The sequence below is a fragment of the Oncorhynchus clarkii genome, chromosome 6, assembly GCF_045791955.1.
Source record: "Oncorhynchus clarkii lewisi isolate Uvic-CL-2024 chromosome 6, UVic_Ocla_1.0, whole genome shotgun sequence".
NCBI classification, from domain to species: domain Eukaryota; kingdom Metazoa; phylum Chordata; class Actinopteri; order Salmoniformes; family Salmonidae; genus Oncorhynchus; species Oncorhynchus clarkii.
In genome coordinates, this window is record NC_092152.1 from 25,295,430 (window position 1) to 25,313,547 (window position 18,118).

At 44.7% G+C, this 18,118-nt stretch overlaps 1 protein-coding gene across 1 annotated transcript in view; it reads right to left on the reverse strand.

Annotated features, from left to right (window-relative positions):
- Positions 1–18,118, reverse strand: part of LOC139410863 (transmembrane protein 132C-like) — a 212,956-nt gene that overhangs the window by 6,888 nt on the left and 187,950 nt on the right. The window contains exon 6 of the mRNA XM_071156463.1: positions 10,022–10,230. Coding sequence (XP_071012564.1) covers positions 10,022–10,230 — 209 coding nt within the window. The remainder of the gene's footprint in view (positions 1–10,021; positions 10,231–18,118) is intronic.

The window sequence follows — 18,118 nt, forward strand, 5'->3', positions numbered from 1 at the left end:
CCCACCCACTGACAGCAAATCCCGTTCAAGTTGCCATAAGCAACCAGTCATCTTCTCAAAGAATGGACTGTGTCTCAATGAGAATATTTATTGCAATGTGAAAACAAGGCTGAGTTTATTTATCTCACTAGAAGTGTGCTATGTATCTATGTCATACAATTACTTGTTTAAAGCAACTTTACAGGTGAATTCCACGAAAGCAAAATTGTAACCTTGTACAGTGCCTTGCGAAAGTATTCGGCCCCCTTGAACTTTGCGACCTTTTGCCACATTTCAGGCTTCAAACATAAAGATATAAAACTGTATTTTTTTGTGAAGAATCAACAACAAGTGGGACACAATCATGAAGTGGAACGACATTGGGGCGGCAGGGTAGCCTAGTGGTTAGAGCGTTGGACTAGTAACCGGAAGGTTGCGAGTTCAAACCCCCGAGCTGACAAGGTACAAATCTGTCGTTCTGCCCCTGAACAGGCAGTTAACCCACTGTTCCCAGGCCGTCATTGAAAATAAGAATTTGTTCTTAACTGACTTGCCTGGTTAAATAAAGGTAAAATAAAAAAAAAAAAATTTATTGGATATTTCAAACTTTTTTAACAAATCAAAAACTGAAAAATTGGGCGTGCAAAATTATTCAGCCCCCTTAAGTTAATACTTTGTAGCGCCACCTTTTGCTGCGATTACAGCTGTAAGTCGCTTGGGGTATGTCTCTATCAGTTTTGCACATCGAGAGACTGAAATTTTTTCCCATTCCTCCTTGCAAAACAGTTCGAGCTCAGTGAGGTTGGATGGAGAGCATTTGTGAACATCAGTTTTCAGTTCTTTCCACAGATTCTCGATTGGATTCAGGTCTGGACTTTGACTTGGCCATTCTAACACCTGGATATGTTTATTTTTGAACCATTCCATTGTAGATTTTGCTTTATGTTTTGGATCATTGTCTTGTTGGAAGACAAATCTCCGTCCCAGTCTCAGGTCTTTTGCAGACTCCATCAGGTTTTCTTCCAGAATGGTCCTGTATTTGGCTCCATCCATCTTCCCATCAATTTTAACCATCTTCCCTGTCCCTGCTGAAGAAAAGCAGGCCCAAACCATGATGCTGCCACCACCATGTTTGACAGTGGGGATGGTGTGTTCAGCTGTGTTGCTTTTACGCCAAACATAACGTTTTGCATTGTTGCCAAAAAGTTAAATTTTGGTTTCATCTGACCAGAGCACCTTCTTCCACATGTTTGGTGTGTCTCCCAGGTGGCTTGTGGCAAACTTTAACCGACACTTTTTATGGATATCTTTAAGAAATGGCTTTCTTCTTGCCACTCTTCCATAAAGGCCAGATTTGTGCAATATACGACTGATTGTTGTCCTATGGACAGAGTCTCCCACCTCAGCTGTAGATCTCTGCAGTTCATCCAGAGTGATGATGGGCCTCTTGGCTGCATCTCTGATCAGTCTTCTCCTTGGGATGTTTAAAGCTTGGGAAATCTTTTTGTATCCAAATCCGGCTTTAAACTTCTTCACAACAGTATCTCGGACCTGCCTGGTGTGTTCCTTGTTCTTCATGATGCTCTCTGCGCTTTTAACGGACCTCTGAGACTATCACAGTGCAGGTGCATTTATACGGAGACTTGATTACACACAGGTGGATTGCATTTATCATCATTAGTCATTTACGTCAACATTGGATCATTCAGAGATCCTCACTGAACTTCTGGAGAGAGTTTGCTGCACTGAAAGTAAAGGGGCTGAATAATTTTGCACGCCCAATTTTTCAGTTTTTGATTTGTTAAAAAAGTTTGAAATATCCAATAAATGTCGTTCCACTTCATGATTGTGTCCCACTTGTTGTTGATTCTTCACAAAAAAAATACAGTTTTATATCTTTATGTTTGAAGCCTGAAATGTGGCAAAAGGTCGCAAAGTTCAAGGGGGCCGAATACTTTCGCAAGGCACTGTACAAGGTTACAATTTTGCTTTCGTGGAATTCACCTGTAAAGTTGCTTTAAACAAGTAATTGTATGTCATAGATACATAGCACACTTCTAGTGAGATAAATAAACTCAGCAAAAAAAGAAATGTCCCTTTTTCAGGACACTGTCTTTCAAAGATAATTAGGAAAAATCTAAATAATTTCACATATTTTCATTGTAAAGGATTTAAACACTGTTTCCCATGCTTTTTTAATGAACCATAAACAATTAATGAACATGCATCTGTGGAACGGTTGTTAATTACAGACGGTAGGCAATTAAAGTCACAGTTATGAAAACTTAGGACACTAGAGGCCTTTCTACTGACTCTGAAAAACACCAAAAGAAAGATGCCCAGCGTCCCTGCTCATCTGTGTGAACGTGCCTTAGGCATGCTGCAAGGAGGCATGAAGACTGCAGATGTGGCCAGGGCAATAAATTGCAATGTCTGTACTGTGAGACGCCTAAGACAGCACTACAGGGAGACAGGACGGACAGCTGACCTCACCAGACATCACCAGCAACAACGTAGCCTGTGGGTACAAACCCACCGTTGCTGGAACAGACAGGACTGGCAAAAAGTGCTCTTCACTGATGAGTCACGGTTTTGTCTCACCAGGGGTGATGGGAGGATCCACGTTTATCATCGAAGGAATGAGCATTACACCGAGGCCTGTACTCTGGAGCGGGATTGATTTGGAGGTGGAGGGTCCGTCTGAGGCGGTGTGTCACAGCATCATCAGACTGAGCTTGTTGTCATTGCAGGCAATCTCAACTCTGTGCATTACAGGGAAGACATCCTCCTCCCTGATGTGGTACCCTTCCTGCAGGCTCTTCCTGACATGACCCTCCGCCATGACAATGCCACCAGCCATACTGCTCGTTCTGTGCGTGATTTCCTGCAAGACAGGAATGTCAGTGTTCTGCCATGCCCAGCGAAGAGCCCGGATCTCAATCCCATTGAGCACGTCTGGGACCTGTTGGATCAGAGGGTGAGGGCTAGTGCCATTCCCCCCAGAAACTTGCAGATGCCTTGGTGGAAGAGTGGGGTAACATCTCACAGAAAGAATGTGAGTCGTCAACAGTGTAATAATCACAGGGCTTCTTCTGTCCTGCTGCCTCATCACCTAATCACCTCATGTCCGTGCCATAAACACACACACACACATGCACGGACACACATGCACGCAAACACACATGCACACACACACAAGGTTTGATATCATGATGGGAGAGAAAATAGTTATTCACTTGAAATGTTATTCTTGTGATTATCCTCTCTCATTGTCTCTATTTAGGGTCTGGCGATGAAGACGCGAGCTGAGAGTGTTAGAGATCAGCCCAGGACGAGGGTTATTTCACATGCACAAGCACTCAAATCAAGGAATTAGTCTTCAGTAAGAAATAATACGAAAAGAAAAGTGAATAAAGAACTGCAAAAGCCTGTCTGCCTTTTTTTTACACTGTAGAGTGACATTTCCAACTTAACTGTGGTTATGGTTCAGCTTATCTAATTTATTGACAAATTACTGTAATTTCATCCACTCATATTCTCTACAGTGAGGGTCTTCCAGCTCCTAGGACCCGGGTCTGGATAGTGACTAGCTCCAGTCTAGAGTATGGGCAGAGAGTGAGGATGTGATTGGGGCAGTATGAGGATGTGATTGGGGCAGAGTGGGGGGATGTGTTTGGGGCAAAGTGGGAGGATGTGATTGGAGCAGAGTGGGGGGATTTGATTGGGATAGAGTGGGAGGATGTGTTTGGGGCAGAGTGGGAGGATGTGATTGGAGCAGAGTGAGGATGTGATTGGTGCAAAGTGAGGATGTGATTGGGGAAAAGAGAGGATGTTTTTTGGGGCCGTGTGAGGATGTGATTGGGCAGTGTGAGGATGGAATTGGGGCAGTAGGAGGATGTGCTTGGTGCAGAGTGAGGATGTGATTGGGGAAAGAGCTCTTAATTGCTAGACTACCAGCCGCTTATTTATTTATATATATTTGAACCTTTATTAATACAGGTTTTTCTCATTGAGATAACATCTCTTTTCCAAGAGAGACCTGGTCCAATAGCAGCAGGGGGAACAACGTTTCAGGCGAAACAACTTACATACACTAACAAAACTATAAACACACATACAGAACAACAATAACGTTAAAAAACACGAAAGTCTTGACTAAAAAACAGCTGTCCTAAAGACAATTACACTCTTCTATGATATATACATCGATCAAGTGTTTAAACTCCACCAACTAGATCAAACTAGATCATAAAATGTTAAAATGTTCAGGAGAGAATCCCAGGACCACGGAGCTGAGTAACTAAAACTCTTTCTACCATGACCTGTTCTAATTTTTGATACTGTTAGAAGCAAATGAGAATGGGACCATAATTTACCGACCTGATTAAAAAAGAACTGGCATTAAAATGCCATTTTACCCAATATGGCCTTATAAATCAGTGTATACCAGTGTTTAAGCCTACGCAAGGTCAATGATGACCAGCCACAGCGCTGTAGAAATCACAATGACGTGTTAGACGTTTTTGATTTGTAATGAACCCGAAAAACCTGCATGATACTCTGAATCAAGTGCTCTCAGGGTAGTGGTTGAGGCCTGCATATATATATCATTACTAAAATCTAGAACCGCCAGTAATGTACATCATACCAGCTCTTTCCTGGCCTCCAAAGAAAAACAAGCCGGTAATAAAATCCTATTCTCAGCTTGAGCTTCCTTATCAAGTTCTCTACATGCACAGTGAAGCTCAGCTTATCATCAACCTACACACCTAAATATGTGTACACTTTAACTTGCTATAACTTTCTATAGTATGTCCAGCCATTGTAGCAATGACATGATTAGTAACATGCCTGGCATTTGAAAATACCATGCATTTTATTTTACACAAATTTAGATCGAGCTTTAAATCATACAGATTCTGTTGTATGATGTTAAATGCTCTTTGGGCATTTTCAAAAGCTAAAGATAAACTACTACCTCTTGAATAAAGAACAGTATCATCTGCATAAAAATGAACATCCGCTGTTTCAATAAGATCCCCAATGTTGTTGATATACACAATGAACAACAGTGGGCCAAAAATAGAACCTTGCGGAACACCTAAGCACACCTCTATGAACTCAGATTTACAACCATCTGCCAATACACTTTGTGTGCGATTTGATAGGTAATTTATAAACCAATATAGAGCATGCCCAGTAATTCCACAACATTTTAACCTTTGCACTAACACAGCATGGTCCACGGTGTCAAACGCCTTCGACAAATCAATAAAGACAGACACACAATGTAACTTCTTGTCAAGAGCACAGTGAATGTCATTTAAAACCTTCAATGTTGCTGAAACAGTGCTGCCAGACCTAAAACCTGATTGCATTCTATTTAGATGTTGTTTTCTTGGAAGTAGGCCTTTAGCTGCCTAATAATTAAGAACTCCAGTACCTTTGACAATACAGAGAATTTTTATTTGGGTTGAAGTTGTCAAGTAGTGAAGGATCTCCACCTTTCAGGAGAGGCCGTACGAAAGCAGATTTCCATAACATGGAGATTTCCTTAACATCAAGCGTGAGGTTAAAAATACATGTTAAGGGGGAGCAATGATGTCTGCAGCTAGGTGCAGGAAGTGGGGGTCTAGTTCATCAGGGCCAGGGGACTTCTTTCCAACAATTTCTTTCAGGGCTTTACACACTTCTGAAACAGAGAAGGATGAAAAGGAGAACCTGGTGAAGGAGTGCACAGGGGTGTCAGGTAAATTCATAGGGGGCTCAATTATACCTTTGGCCTTTTCAAATAAACTGCCTGCATCTATAAAAAAAAAAAATGCTGATTCAAGGCTTTCAGAACGGAAGTTCTCTCAGTTACAATCTGTGTGTCGACCAACAATTGTTTGGGAAGCTGTGTATCTTTTTTGCACTCCAAACCCTTCACTACTTGCCAGAATTTGGATGGATTATTTAAATGATCTGAAGTAGTTTTCAGGTAGTGGTCTGCTTTCAATTTATGGATCATAGCCAAACCCATATTTCGAAGACATTTAAAAGCCATCCAATAATCTGCCGAAGCAGTCCCTCTTGCTTTAGCCCACATAGCATTTTGTTCCCTTATGATTTTAGTAAGTAAACCAAGGGTTCTCTTTGCCTTTAATCCTGCATTTATTTAAAGGGACTATTGCATACATCCTGGAATGTGTTGTGGAAAAGGGTAGTTCAACATCAGGGATTCATTCCATTCTATTCCATTCAGTGCCAGATACATCATGTATAAAACCTTGAATATCAAACTGCTTCCTGTTTCTTTTCATAATGACATGGAGATTTCTTAGGAATTTTACCATCTCTCACACAGGCAATAGCACAGTGATCACTTATGTCATTTGCAAAAATACCAGAAGCATTAAAACGATGAGGAGTTTTGGTTAAGATCAAATCAATCAAAGAGGATTTCAGAGGATATTTTATATTCAACTTAGTTGACAGTCTGAGTGTGATTATAGGTATTGCATATAATTTAGAGTTGATCAGAGCTAGATGTCAACCAGTCCTGATTCAGATCACCCATCCAGACAAACTCAGAGTTGACATGCTGTGATAACAATTCGAAAATACAATCCAGAGAGCCAACAGTAGTCTATAACAACAAGATACAACAATATTTAAAGATGAGCCAAGGTTTAGGTTCAAAGACAGATATTCAAATTGCTTAAGTTTAGTAACAGAAGTCAGAATGACCACTGAGAACATGTCTTTTACATATACAGCAACACCACCCTCAGATTTATGATCTGTACGAAAAACATTGTACCATTTATGCCACTATTTTTTGCCTGTAATAGATTTTTGTAGCCAGGTTTCAGAAAGCATAAATACATCATGGTCGGCAGTTTTTATCCATATATTCACAAAATCAAGCTTCGGCAGAAGACTTCTTGCATTCATATGCAAAAACTTCAGGCCACTCTGACTACTTAATTTGGCAGGGGTAAGAATGTCAGGACATGGGTTAGATTGCACATTTCCAGACCATAGAAGCAGCAAGATAATGGCAAGTCTAGGTCGAGGGTTACAACATTTGGATTTTACAGACAGCACTTGAACGAGAATCCATAGTCACCAGAATCTTTAACGTAACATATTTCAGGAGATGTGTAAAACCGAGAGACATGGTTAAGTACTAAGATAATAGTCCTGACTGGTTAAGTACCAAGAGAACAGTCCTGACATGTGAGCGCAAGAGTCCGATTTCTCCCATATTGTTTGAGAGAAATGTGCATAGTTCTCACGTGCATTTAGGAGCAAGCGTGGGGTTTCTCACAAAACTCGAGGGAGAAACAGTCATATATTTTGTCATTCATAGAGCAATGGGTTAGAAAAGTATCACCAACATTGTAAAAGCCAAGGGTAGACAACAGCAAAATGAACAACAGCAACATGTACGTTTATTGTCCTAAGAGTCACTAATCAACTAGTCCAACAGCAGATCAATAAGAAGTCAGTGATGTATGAATATGATGTAGGTGAGCAAAACTATGGGGAGAGAGAGAGTGCACCTGTACCAGAATGGGAGAGACAGACCAGGGCAGGCGGGGAGCAGGCAGTCAGACAGGCAAGAGAGATCCGTTCTCTGGCCAACACATCTCTCCCCCCGGGGGAGAGACCGTGTCCAAATTGTAATGTCGAAAGAGGACAGTTAGTGACATTGTTTTGGCAAGTTCAGCATTTGAGGACAACATACACTCACTTATATAATAAGAAACATGCAGATGTTCTTAAAACAGAACATAAGAACCCTTCACAAACGCTACCCGGTCCCGGAACAAAGGAAACATTGCCATGAGAAGAAAATCATCATGACATGTTGCACATCCCTCACAGAGAGCACACTTGTATCCCTGAGCGAGGGGAATTCATTCATGTGCCTGCCTGTAAACACTTATCTTGTCCATGTTTTGATTGGGGCTGCTGGGAGGGGGAGGCAAACCCCGCAAATGCAAGACTGTGGAGCTAGCATTCTGGCAAGCATCCCACTCCCAGGACTGGACACACATAATCTGGATCCCAATGGTCTCTCTCTCTCTCTCTCTGTCTTGTCTCTGTGGCTCACTTAGCAGCCTATCTGACGAAGGCAGGTCCCTTCTCTTGGTATTGAGGCTCTGAATGGGCCCGTGCTCTGTGGGTTCCTTGGACTGTGGACGTGTGCCCGGTGCCCGCTCTCGTCACCAGTCACCCCGCTATTTTGCAAGGTTACGCCTGTTATTCCCTGATAAACAAAGATGAGAGGAGGAGAGGGAGGAAACAAACTCCCAGCGGTCTGTCAGCTTCCATGCCAGACCAAACACACTCATCAACAAGTACAACAGAAATGGACTGTCCCTGCTGATAGGGGCATACCAACACACAATAGGAAAACAACATAACACAACAAGCCCCCACAAATCCAAACTATATGACTCTCACCTCAGTTAGTGAAAATGTTGAATAAGATAACAGCTAATTATAAAGGAGCCAGACGCCTTCATGTCCAGGCTGGCAGGTGAGAGAGGGGACTCAAACCAGGTCCAATAGTGAACATGTCCAGTACTAATTATAGTATGTTGACCTATGTCTGCTCCCTCCATTGATGGGTGTCAAAGAGTGTGAGGCCAGCAGAATGGTGGGTAAGGTGCTATTGGAGACGAGGCCTCGGGGGAGAGAGGGGTAACCTTCAGACAGCTCTAATAATTTCAGGCCCTGCAGTGAGCCAGAAGCAACCATGGTAGTTGTGTCCAACACAACACAGCCCTCATTACCCTGTGTGAGCCCACCATGACGGCAATCCAATACAGTCAGTGTGATCAGAGCTCCCACTGTACACAATACTACACACAGGAGAATATACTTAATATAGAGGGGCAAGAGGCACTGGTACAGGGTCATTCAATTCTAAAAACAACATTGCACTTCAAGTTGAATGATAGGACAACATTTAGATTTCTGCCTAAATAGACATACTCAAACATAATCATTTTTTATGATGTCTATAAAGAATAACTGGTAATGTTGCATAGCTTTAGAAAGCTCGGGAACTCACCTTTCTGGTATTTTTTAATAAATTGCTGAGGTGTACTAACTTTTGAGGACACAAGCTCAAGCATGGTTGTTTTCCTATACAACAAAAGTTTGTCAATAAGGCTTGAAATTACTGAAGTGCTTTCTAAATATAGTAACAAACAAATTATAAACAACTTACAATAAAATGTCACATTTCTTATAACTGTAAAATAAATATGATCATACTTAGTGACAGTATTGGCACTATTTGATATAACTGTTGACAGCTAATTGTCTCCTAAGCGTCCACTGAGCGGTACAAAGACAACATTAAAATGTGGTCAAACTCCTTGCAACTTCAGCTTTAAGCAGGTGATCAAGAGAAAGTGCTCTTGTTTAAATTATATTAAATTATTTACTATTTGTTTCATGTTGAGAGCTCTAAATCCAGCTGAGAATATCCCAGTGAGATGAAACCACAATGTCTGGACTCGCTAGACGGTCACCGTTCATTTGATGTCTCTCAAGCTGAGCTCACTCGCTCAGTGGAAGAGATCATTTCATTCTTTGTCTGGATAGGCCAGAAAACATGACACGTCACTCCCTATGCAAATGTGGGGTCTGAAACCTCACACTTCAATTCAGCTCCTCTTAGAGAGTCGAAACAGAGAGCAAACAGGTGGGACTTTTTGGCATCCCCATATGGGGACTTAATAACTAAGACATTTTAAATTGATGTCAACTTTGACACAAATGATGTATTTGTCAATAGCACACAACAAGATCCTATACTGCCAGAAAATCATGTTGGTTGGAGATAAATATGGCAGGCATTTATATATTAATCGTGTTCATACAAAGTGCAGAACAAGGTATCTTATGTCTACGATAAGAGCTGTTGTGCATGCTCTTTCAATCATCCCCATTTCCCATGTTCTGTCCACTTATCTGGCTAGGACAGCATGCATGAATAAGAGCCTATGTGATTCTATGGAAGGGGAAGAGGGACACATACCTTTGGCTGCTTGCCATGATGGGCACCCTCCACCCCTTGATCTGGCTGAGCTCTGTGTCAGACACCTCGATCTGGAGGGGCAGCCGTGGGATCCACACGTTCATCTCCAGCTGAGCACTCAGGTAGCTGTAGGTGAAGTTCACCATCATCCCCACCTTGCCCTTCATCTCCTTCCCATTCACAAACACATAGTCACACCTGTCTGACACCTGGACAGGAATAGGAGAGGAGGGGGAGAGAAGCATGTGTAAGTATCACAAGGAGATACCCAGACAAAGCAGCACCATCCGGACCAGCCAAACCCAACTCAACGGACAATGCTGGCACGCACACACACTTTCCAAACTGTGCTGTACTGTACTATACTATACTGTAGGATGTATTTTATCTCGACCCTTACAGAATGAGATGCACTATAGGCCAGATAAAGTGTTGTGTCCCTCAGCATTATTTATTGCCATCCCTTCTATTTATTCCCAACTACAAAAGGAGAGAAGAGGGCAGGGGCACATCTTTGAATGTGTGGATAGAGGGTTGCAAAGCAGCCTCCTAGATGACCTAGATATGCCCCGGGGCTAAATGCAGCACCAACAGATGGCAGCTAGAGAGAGGAAGGCAGGTCACCGCTGATAACATGACAAACTCAAAATCATCTGTTTCATAAATGGCCTTTTAGAGGAAATCACTGGGCCAATTGCATGCCATTGAAAGAAGCAGGGCTTCACAGCTCCTCATTGCTTTAGCTGGCTGACCTCGCTCCTTCACTAGCAACTACTCTTTGATCCACACTCAGCCTCCCTCTCTTAAAGCCCTATGATGTAGCCATGTAGCACCACAAATACACACAAAACCTCAAAGGGCCTTCAGAAGGGTGGCCGGCAGTTACAGGAGTGCATCGAACACCCCCCCCCCCCCCCACACACACACACACACACACACACACCTGCCCAGCCACAAACTTACACACACTCACACACTTCTAAAAGCATACAGAGTAGGGAATTGATCTATTTTGAAAGCAGGTATTTTGAGAAAGCTCCCGTTAGCAGTTTACTACTTCAATGAGATGAATTGAGATGAAATCATAAAATATATTTTCCCATTTCCAAGTTGCTTCTTTATTGCCAGATATAAGAGATGAATAAGCAATCATCATTCACAGAACGTACAGTGTGTCTTTAAAGAAAAGGGATTGTGTGACAGATACCCAGCTCTTCCCGAACTCTCCTCTCCCTGCATCACTGCTCGTCTGAGGCAGCTATAGAACCCCAGACTCCCACCTGCTCAATGTCTCCTGTTGTTGCTCATGTCCTTCCCTCACTTTCACCAAACAAAAGCACAAGCCTTTCTGGGTTTCAAGCCTTTGTTACTTTTTTGCTCTCCCTGACATGAATCCTTCTAAGGAGGTCTGGGGTACACTGTAGGGCAGCCCAAGGGCTACAGTCAACTATCAGAGCTTCCTTCAAAGGACTGCTTTAGACTTCAATTCTCAAATGGATTTCTTACCACTGGATATCTTCGCTCAGCATGCTGCTTTGTAAGGTGAACCCACCACACTATGTCGTATTGTTTCTTCCTGGTCTGGGGAATAGTAATTATGTATTAAACCAATACATATTAGGACTACTATTTCTACAACTGATAATGAAGAGGATGATGATGATGTAATTGTTTTATTGCAAAGACTGGCAGCATTGCTGTATTGCTACTGGTTTCTAATACAGTTATTAAAACTCTGCTTCTTCACAACAGACTGAGCAGATTCTGCTCTGTCAGAGCTTGATGTGTGAGTCTGTTTGGACTGATAAAGATGTCAAAGGAGTCCTCACTTCTTATCAGGCTCTATTGTTCTTCTCTCTCTCTCTCTCTCTCTCTCTCTCTCTCTCTCTCGGTGCATGCTGGGAGTTTTTGGAGTTTGAGTGTTTGGTGTGGAAAGCTCTATCCTAACTAACTTTCTTGATTCTTTTATTTACATGTTATTTTCTATGGTGGAGGGTTAATGCAATATTTGTTTTTAGCGGTATCAAAAGTTTTTTTTCAGTTAGGGTGGAAGAGGACAGAGTAACTTTCCTGGGGGTTGGAAGGTGTAGTGTGCGCAATGGCTTCTCAGCCTAGCGCGGAGGAGACACTGTCGATACGGCATGGATTCAGGTGTGTTCCTGAGAATGGAGTTAAAGTGGAGGAGGTTCTGCTCGCGGTCGGTGAACAGGTAGGAGCTGAGTTTATACATTCTGCTTCTAGAATGAACAAAGCTGTGGTTGTGTTCATGAAAAGGGCAAATTTGGTCGGTAGGCTAATTGCTAGCGGAATATTTGCAAGGGATGTGTTGGTGTCAATTTCACCTCTCTACCACTTCAACAAGAGTTGTAGTGGCAAATTTGCCTCCGTTTATTACGGATGATCAAATTAGGAAAGAGCCGAGTCGTTTTGGTAAGTTTGCTAGCGGTTTCCGTGTACTGTCAGCAGGTTTTCAGGCAGATGCCGTTAAGCACGTTGTTTCGTTCAGGAGGCAAGTGTTTATGTTTCTGAACAACAATGAGCAACAGCTAAATGTGCATTTTAAAGTGAGGCATGGGGAGGGGCTCTATGCCGGTTTTGCCAGCACAGATAGTCTACGGTGTTTTGAATGTGGGGATTTGGGGCACAAGAGTTTTGCGTGCCCACATAAAGGCCATAGACAAGGTGAGGGTACAAGCGCAAATGGGGGAAATCGAGGTCAAAATGCAGGGGGTAAGGAGATGCAGATAGCAGAGGCTGGGCATAGTCAGTCTAGAGATGGTGGTGTAGATGAGGCTGGGCCTAGTCAGGCTAGAGATGGTAGGGTAGTGGAGGATGGGTCTAGTCAGGCTAGAGATGGTGGAGAAGCAGAGGCTGGGTCTAGTCAGGCTAGAGATGGTAGGGTAGTGGAGGCTGGGTCTAGTCAGGCTAGAGATGGTGGAGAAGCAGAGGCTGGGTCTAGTCAGGCTAGAGATGGTGGGGTAGCTGAGGCTGGGCCTAGACATGCTATGGAGGGTGGTGCAGATAATGCTGGGCAGAGTCATGCTATGGAGGGTGGTGTAGCTGAGGCTGGCCCTAGTCATGCTATGGAGGGTGGTGCAGATGATGCTGGGCCTAGTCATGCTATGGAGGGTGGTGTAGCTGAGGCTGGCCCTAGTCATGCTATGGAGGGTGGTGTAGCTGAGGCTGGCCCTAGTCATGCTATGGAGGGTGGTGCAGATGATACTGCGTCTAGTCAGGTTATTCTAGTGGATGAGGAGAGTATAGTGGGGAAGTGTAAGAGATTAGGGGGGGAGGAGGAGGGTGTCAAGACGAAAAGGAAAAAGGGTGTGGACAAAGGCACCATGGAAATGTTGCCTGTTGCTGTGGGTGAGGCCCTAACCAGAGAGAAATGGCAGGTGGTCAGGGTGGGAGATAGAGAAGAGGAGGAAAGTGAGTCTGAGGAAGAGGATGAGGAGTTATTTTTTTCAGACTCCTCTTCAATTGGCCCGGAGCTGACAGCCAGTCAACCAGAGGGGTCTAAGTACACGTTGAGAGAACTGACAAGGTTCCTGAATGAGACTAAGGGGAAAAAAGTTAATCTTGAGGCTTTTTTTCCTGATCCTAGAAAGTTTGTAAGATCAGTACAACATGCTATGCGAAATGAGGGGCATGGTGTCCTCTCACCCAGGAAACGGTTTAGGTTGAGGAAGTGGGTCACAACAGTGCGTAAAGGTTTACCTTCAGACACTGTTTAAATGTTTAATTTCTTACTGACACTGAGGCTTTTTGAGCTTTGCTATTGGTCTATTTCTCTGCTGGCTTTTCTCCCACTTCTTATGGAGACTCTTCGGGTAGGCTCGCTCAATATAAATGGCGCCAGAGATGCGGGAAAGAGGAGTGTGTTGGGTGAATATGTAAAACAAAAAAAAGTACAGGTGTTGTTTCTGCAGGAGACGCATAGTGATGTGGTGAATGAAGTTGATTGGGGGCTCTGGTGGAAAGGGGCAAGTGTGTTGAGCCATGGGACAAATCTTAGTGCAGGGGTGGCAGTCCTTTTTGCACCGGGTCTGGCTGTAAAAATTTGCTCCTCAAAGGAGGTGTGTAGGGGTAGGTTGCTTGTTGTTAAAGCAGAAATTAACAACATGTGTTTTGTCTTTATAAATGTGTATGCGCCTAACACAGGGAGAGAAAGAGGGGTTCTATTTGGGAGTCTTAGACAGGAACTCTCACAAGTAGCGCCTGAGGAGCCGCTGGTGATCGGAGGTGACTGGAACTGTACAATGGATTTTACAAAAGACAGAAATGGGGAAGAGCCTCATTCAGTGTCAGTGGGAGTGTTAAGGGATATCTTTAATCAGTTTGACCTAGTGGATGTTTGGAGAACTAAACATCCAAACACAAGACAGTATACGTGGGTGAAGGTTTTTGGGGCTAGGGTGAGTGCAGCTCGACTTGATCGTTTTTACATGTCCAGGAATCAGAGCAATAGGCTGCTGGGTGCTACCATTCTCCCAGTGGGGTTTTCGGATCACCACATAACCATGGCTCGGCTGTCTATTTCACCAGGGCCCCGGCAGGCATCTTATTGGAAGTTCAATGTAAAGCTCTTACAAGATGCCACTTTTTGCTCAGGTTTCCAGACTTTTTGGGAAAGATGGGGGCAGCGAAGAGAGGAGTATGAGTTTCTGAGTCAATGGTGGGATGTGGGGAAAGTGCAAATTCGGCTTTTCTGTCAACAGTATACTGCTCTCTCATCCTCAGAGGCTAGGAGAGTATTGGGGGAACTAGAGCGGTGTATTAGTGAGATGGAGGTAGAGATGGTGGGGCAAGGCAATGTAGGCCTCCAGGCTAACTTAGCCGAATTACGTAGGGACCTGGGCAGTTTTTTCCAGGTTAAAGCAAAGGGAGCACTTGTAAGAGCTAGGTTCTCCATGCTCAAGGAGATGGATGCCCCCAGCTCCTTCTTCTTTGGTTTGGAAAGACAGAGCAGTGAAGCCAAGGGTATGCATTGTCTACGGCTGTCTGATGGGCGGGTGACCTCTGTGGTGGGGGAGATGCGGGAGCGGACTGTGGAGTTTTATACTGAATTGTATAGGGCAGAAATGTGTGATCCTATGTGTGCTCAGGTCTTGTTCGCAGGACTCCCTAAGCTCTCTCGGGCACAGAGGGATGAAATGGACATTCCTCTGTTGTCACATGAACTGGCAGAGGCAGTAACCCAGATGTCCCCCGGTCGTGCACCCGGGGTCGATGGACTTCCAGTGGAATTTTACAAAAAATTCTGGGGAACAATTGGACAGGATTTATTTTGCGTGTTGCGTGAATGCGTCGGGGTAGGAGAGTTGCCGATGAGCTGCCGTCGGGCGGCTCTGACTCTCCTGCCTAAAAAAGGGGACTTGTGTGAACTTAAGAACTGGAGGCCTGTGGCATTACTCTGTGCGGACTACAAGATTTTTGCCAAGGTCCTCTCTAACAGACTGAAGTCCCATCTGGACTCTAGAATACACAAGGACCAGACATATTGTGTACCGGGACGCTCAATCACTGACAACTTGTTCTTGATTAGGGACATGTTGGACTTGTCGAGAGGTTCTAATGTGAACTTTGGACTGGTCTCTTTAGATCAAGAGAAGGCTTTTGATAGAGTGGATCATGAGTATCTGTTTAATGTGATGTCTGTGTTTGGGTTTGGGAAGAGTTTTGTGACCTGTGTGAAGCTGTTGTATGCTGGGGCGTCATGTATGGTTAAGGTGGGAGGGGGGCTCAGTATTCCAGTCTGGGTGAGACGGGGCATTAGACAAGGATGCCCTCTATCTGGGCAGCTGTACACACTAGCCATTGAGCCTTTTTTAGGACTGCTACGCAGGAGACTGCGGGGAGTGTGCTGGACAGGCATGGATGTGGTGACAGGAATAGCAGTCTCAGCATATGCAGATGATGTTTCTGTGATGGTCAGGGATGGGCAAGATATGCAGGAACTAGAGACCAGTCTGAAGGTGTACGAGGGAGCTTCATCAGTTAAGGTAAACTGGGGAAAGAGTAAAGCTCTGTTATGTGGGGTATGGGGGGATAGGGCTCCTCCTCTGCTTCCAGGGGGTTTGCAGTGGGGTTGTGAAGGGCTTAAAGTGTTGGGGGTGTACCTGGGCTCGGAGAGGTGGGTCAGCAAGAACTGGGAGGGGCTGTCACAGGCAGTGGTGTCAAGACTGGCCAGGTGGAGGTGGCTCCTGTCCCAAGTGTCATATAGAGGGAGGGTGCTGATAATCAACAACCTGGTGGCATCTTCCTTGTGGCATAAACTGGCTGTCCTCAACCCCCCCGCCGGTCTGCTTGCAGACCTGCAACGCAAGCTGGTGGACTTCTTTTGGTCGGGACATCACTGGCTGAAGGCAGCAGTTTTGTACATGAACGTCCACGAAGGAGGACAGGGCCTGGTGGAACTGGAGAGCAGGATGGCTGCTTTCCGACTAAAGGCGGTGCAGAGACTGCTGTACCACACTGATGTTGGCTGGAGGGAACCAGCATGCGCGCTGCTGAGGAGAGCTGGCGGATTAGGGTTGGACCGGCAGCTGTTCCTCATGAAGCTGGAGAGGCTGAGTACAGCAGGTCTCTCAGAGTTTTACTCTGCGGTGCTGAGGGCCTGGCAGCTGCTAAGGCCCACACGAGAAGGGGGTGTGGAGCCTGGGCAGTGGGTGTGGGAGGAGCCTATCTTCCACAACCCAGTCATCCCTTTGAGATCGATTCAGTCGGCTACCCTGCAGAGGCAACTGATGGCAGGGGGTTTACAAAGGCTGGGTGACCTGAGACTGCTGGGAGAGGAGGGGTGGAAAACCCCGGAGGTCTTGGCGCAACAAACAGGAATAACGTCTCTTAGGCTGCTGGAGAGATTCCTGGAGGAGGTCCAGGAGGCACTGTCTGAGCCGGTAAGGGGGGTGTTTGAGAGGCCAAAGGGAGAGGGGCCACCAATGTTCCCGCCACTGCAGGTGACGACAGAGACTGGAGACTGGCAAGGGGGTCTGGAGGACTTGTTAGATTTTAACACTCCGAGCCTGGGGGAGTTTGAGGGGGTGGGAGGTAAAGCCCTCTACAACCTCTGCGTTAAGGTTAGGAGCATTAGAAGCCTAACAGGAGTGAAGGCACATCAGTGGCAGGGGGTATGTGGGGCGGAGAGTATGGTGGGTTTTAGATGGAGGGCGCTCTATAAACCCCCAGTACCAAAGAGGTCAGGGGACCTCCAGTGGAGGGTTCTTCATGGAGCCCTGGCCACTAACAGCTGGTTGGCACGGGTTGATCCGGGAATTGGGCAGGGGTGTCTTTTCTGTAAAATGAAAGAAACTGTGATTCATGTGTTTTCTGTGTGCACCAGGTTAATGCCTTTAATGTCTCTGTTGGAATGTCTGTGTGACAGGTTGGGGGTGGTTTTTGTTGTTGGGATGTTTATAATGGGATACAGGTATTCGAGTAAGGAGAAAGAAAAATGTGTTTTGTTGAATTTTCTGTTTGCTCAGGCAAAGTTAGCTATTTGGCTAACAAGGAGGAACAGGGTTAAAGGTGGGGGGATAACAGACCCTTTACTACTGTTTAATGGGATGGTCTCTGCGCGCCTCAGGGTTGAGTTTGAGTTCTATAAAATGATCAAATGTGTGGAGATGTTTGAGGAGATATGGTGTGTTGGGGGGGCTGTCTGTATTGCTGGGGAAGATGTTTTGGATATACGGTTGTAGGAGAGGGTTTTTGTGTATGGTGATTTGTATCATGTGGTAGATGGAAAGTTGAGTATGGTACATGAATGCAGTACAGGATATATTTTTATTTTTTATTTTAGGAGTGGGGGGGTGAGTTTTAAATGAATTGAGAATGTTTCAATAAAGAAAGACCAAAAGTCAAAAGTCTCTCTCTCTCTCTCTGGAGTAACGTGCCTTCGACAGACAATGTCAAAGCCATTTCACTAGAGTTGAAACTTTACAACAGGTCTGCATAGCACATCACGGTTTTAACATCACTGATAAACAAAATGACACTAAGCAACATTTCTTCAAGTACCATTTGATGTACCCCCCCCCCCCCCCCCCCACACACACACACACACAATGCAACACTTTATGATTCACAGCAGTGCTT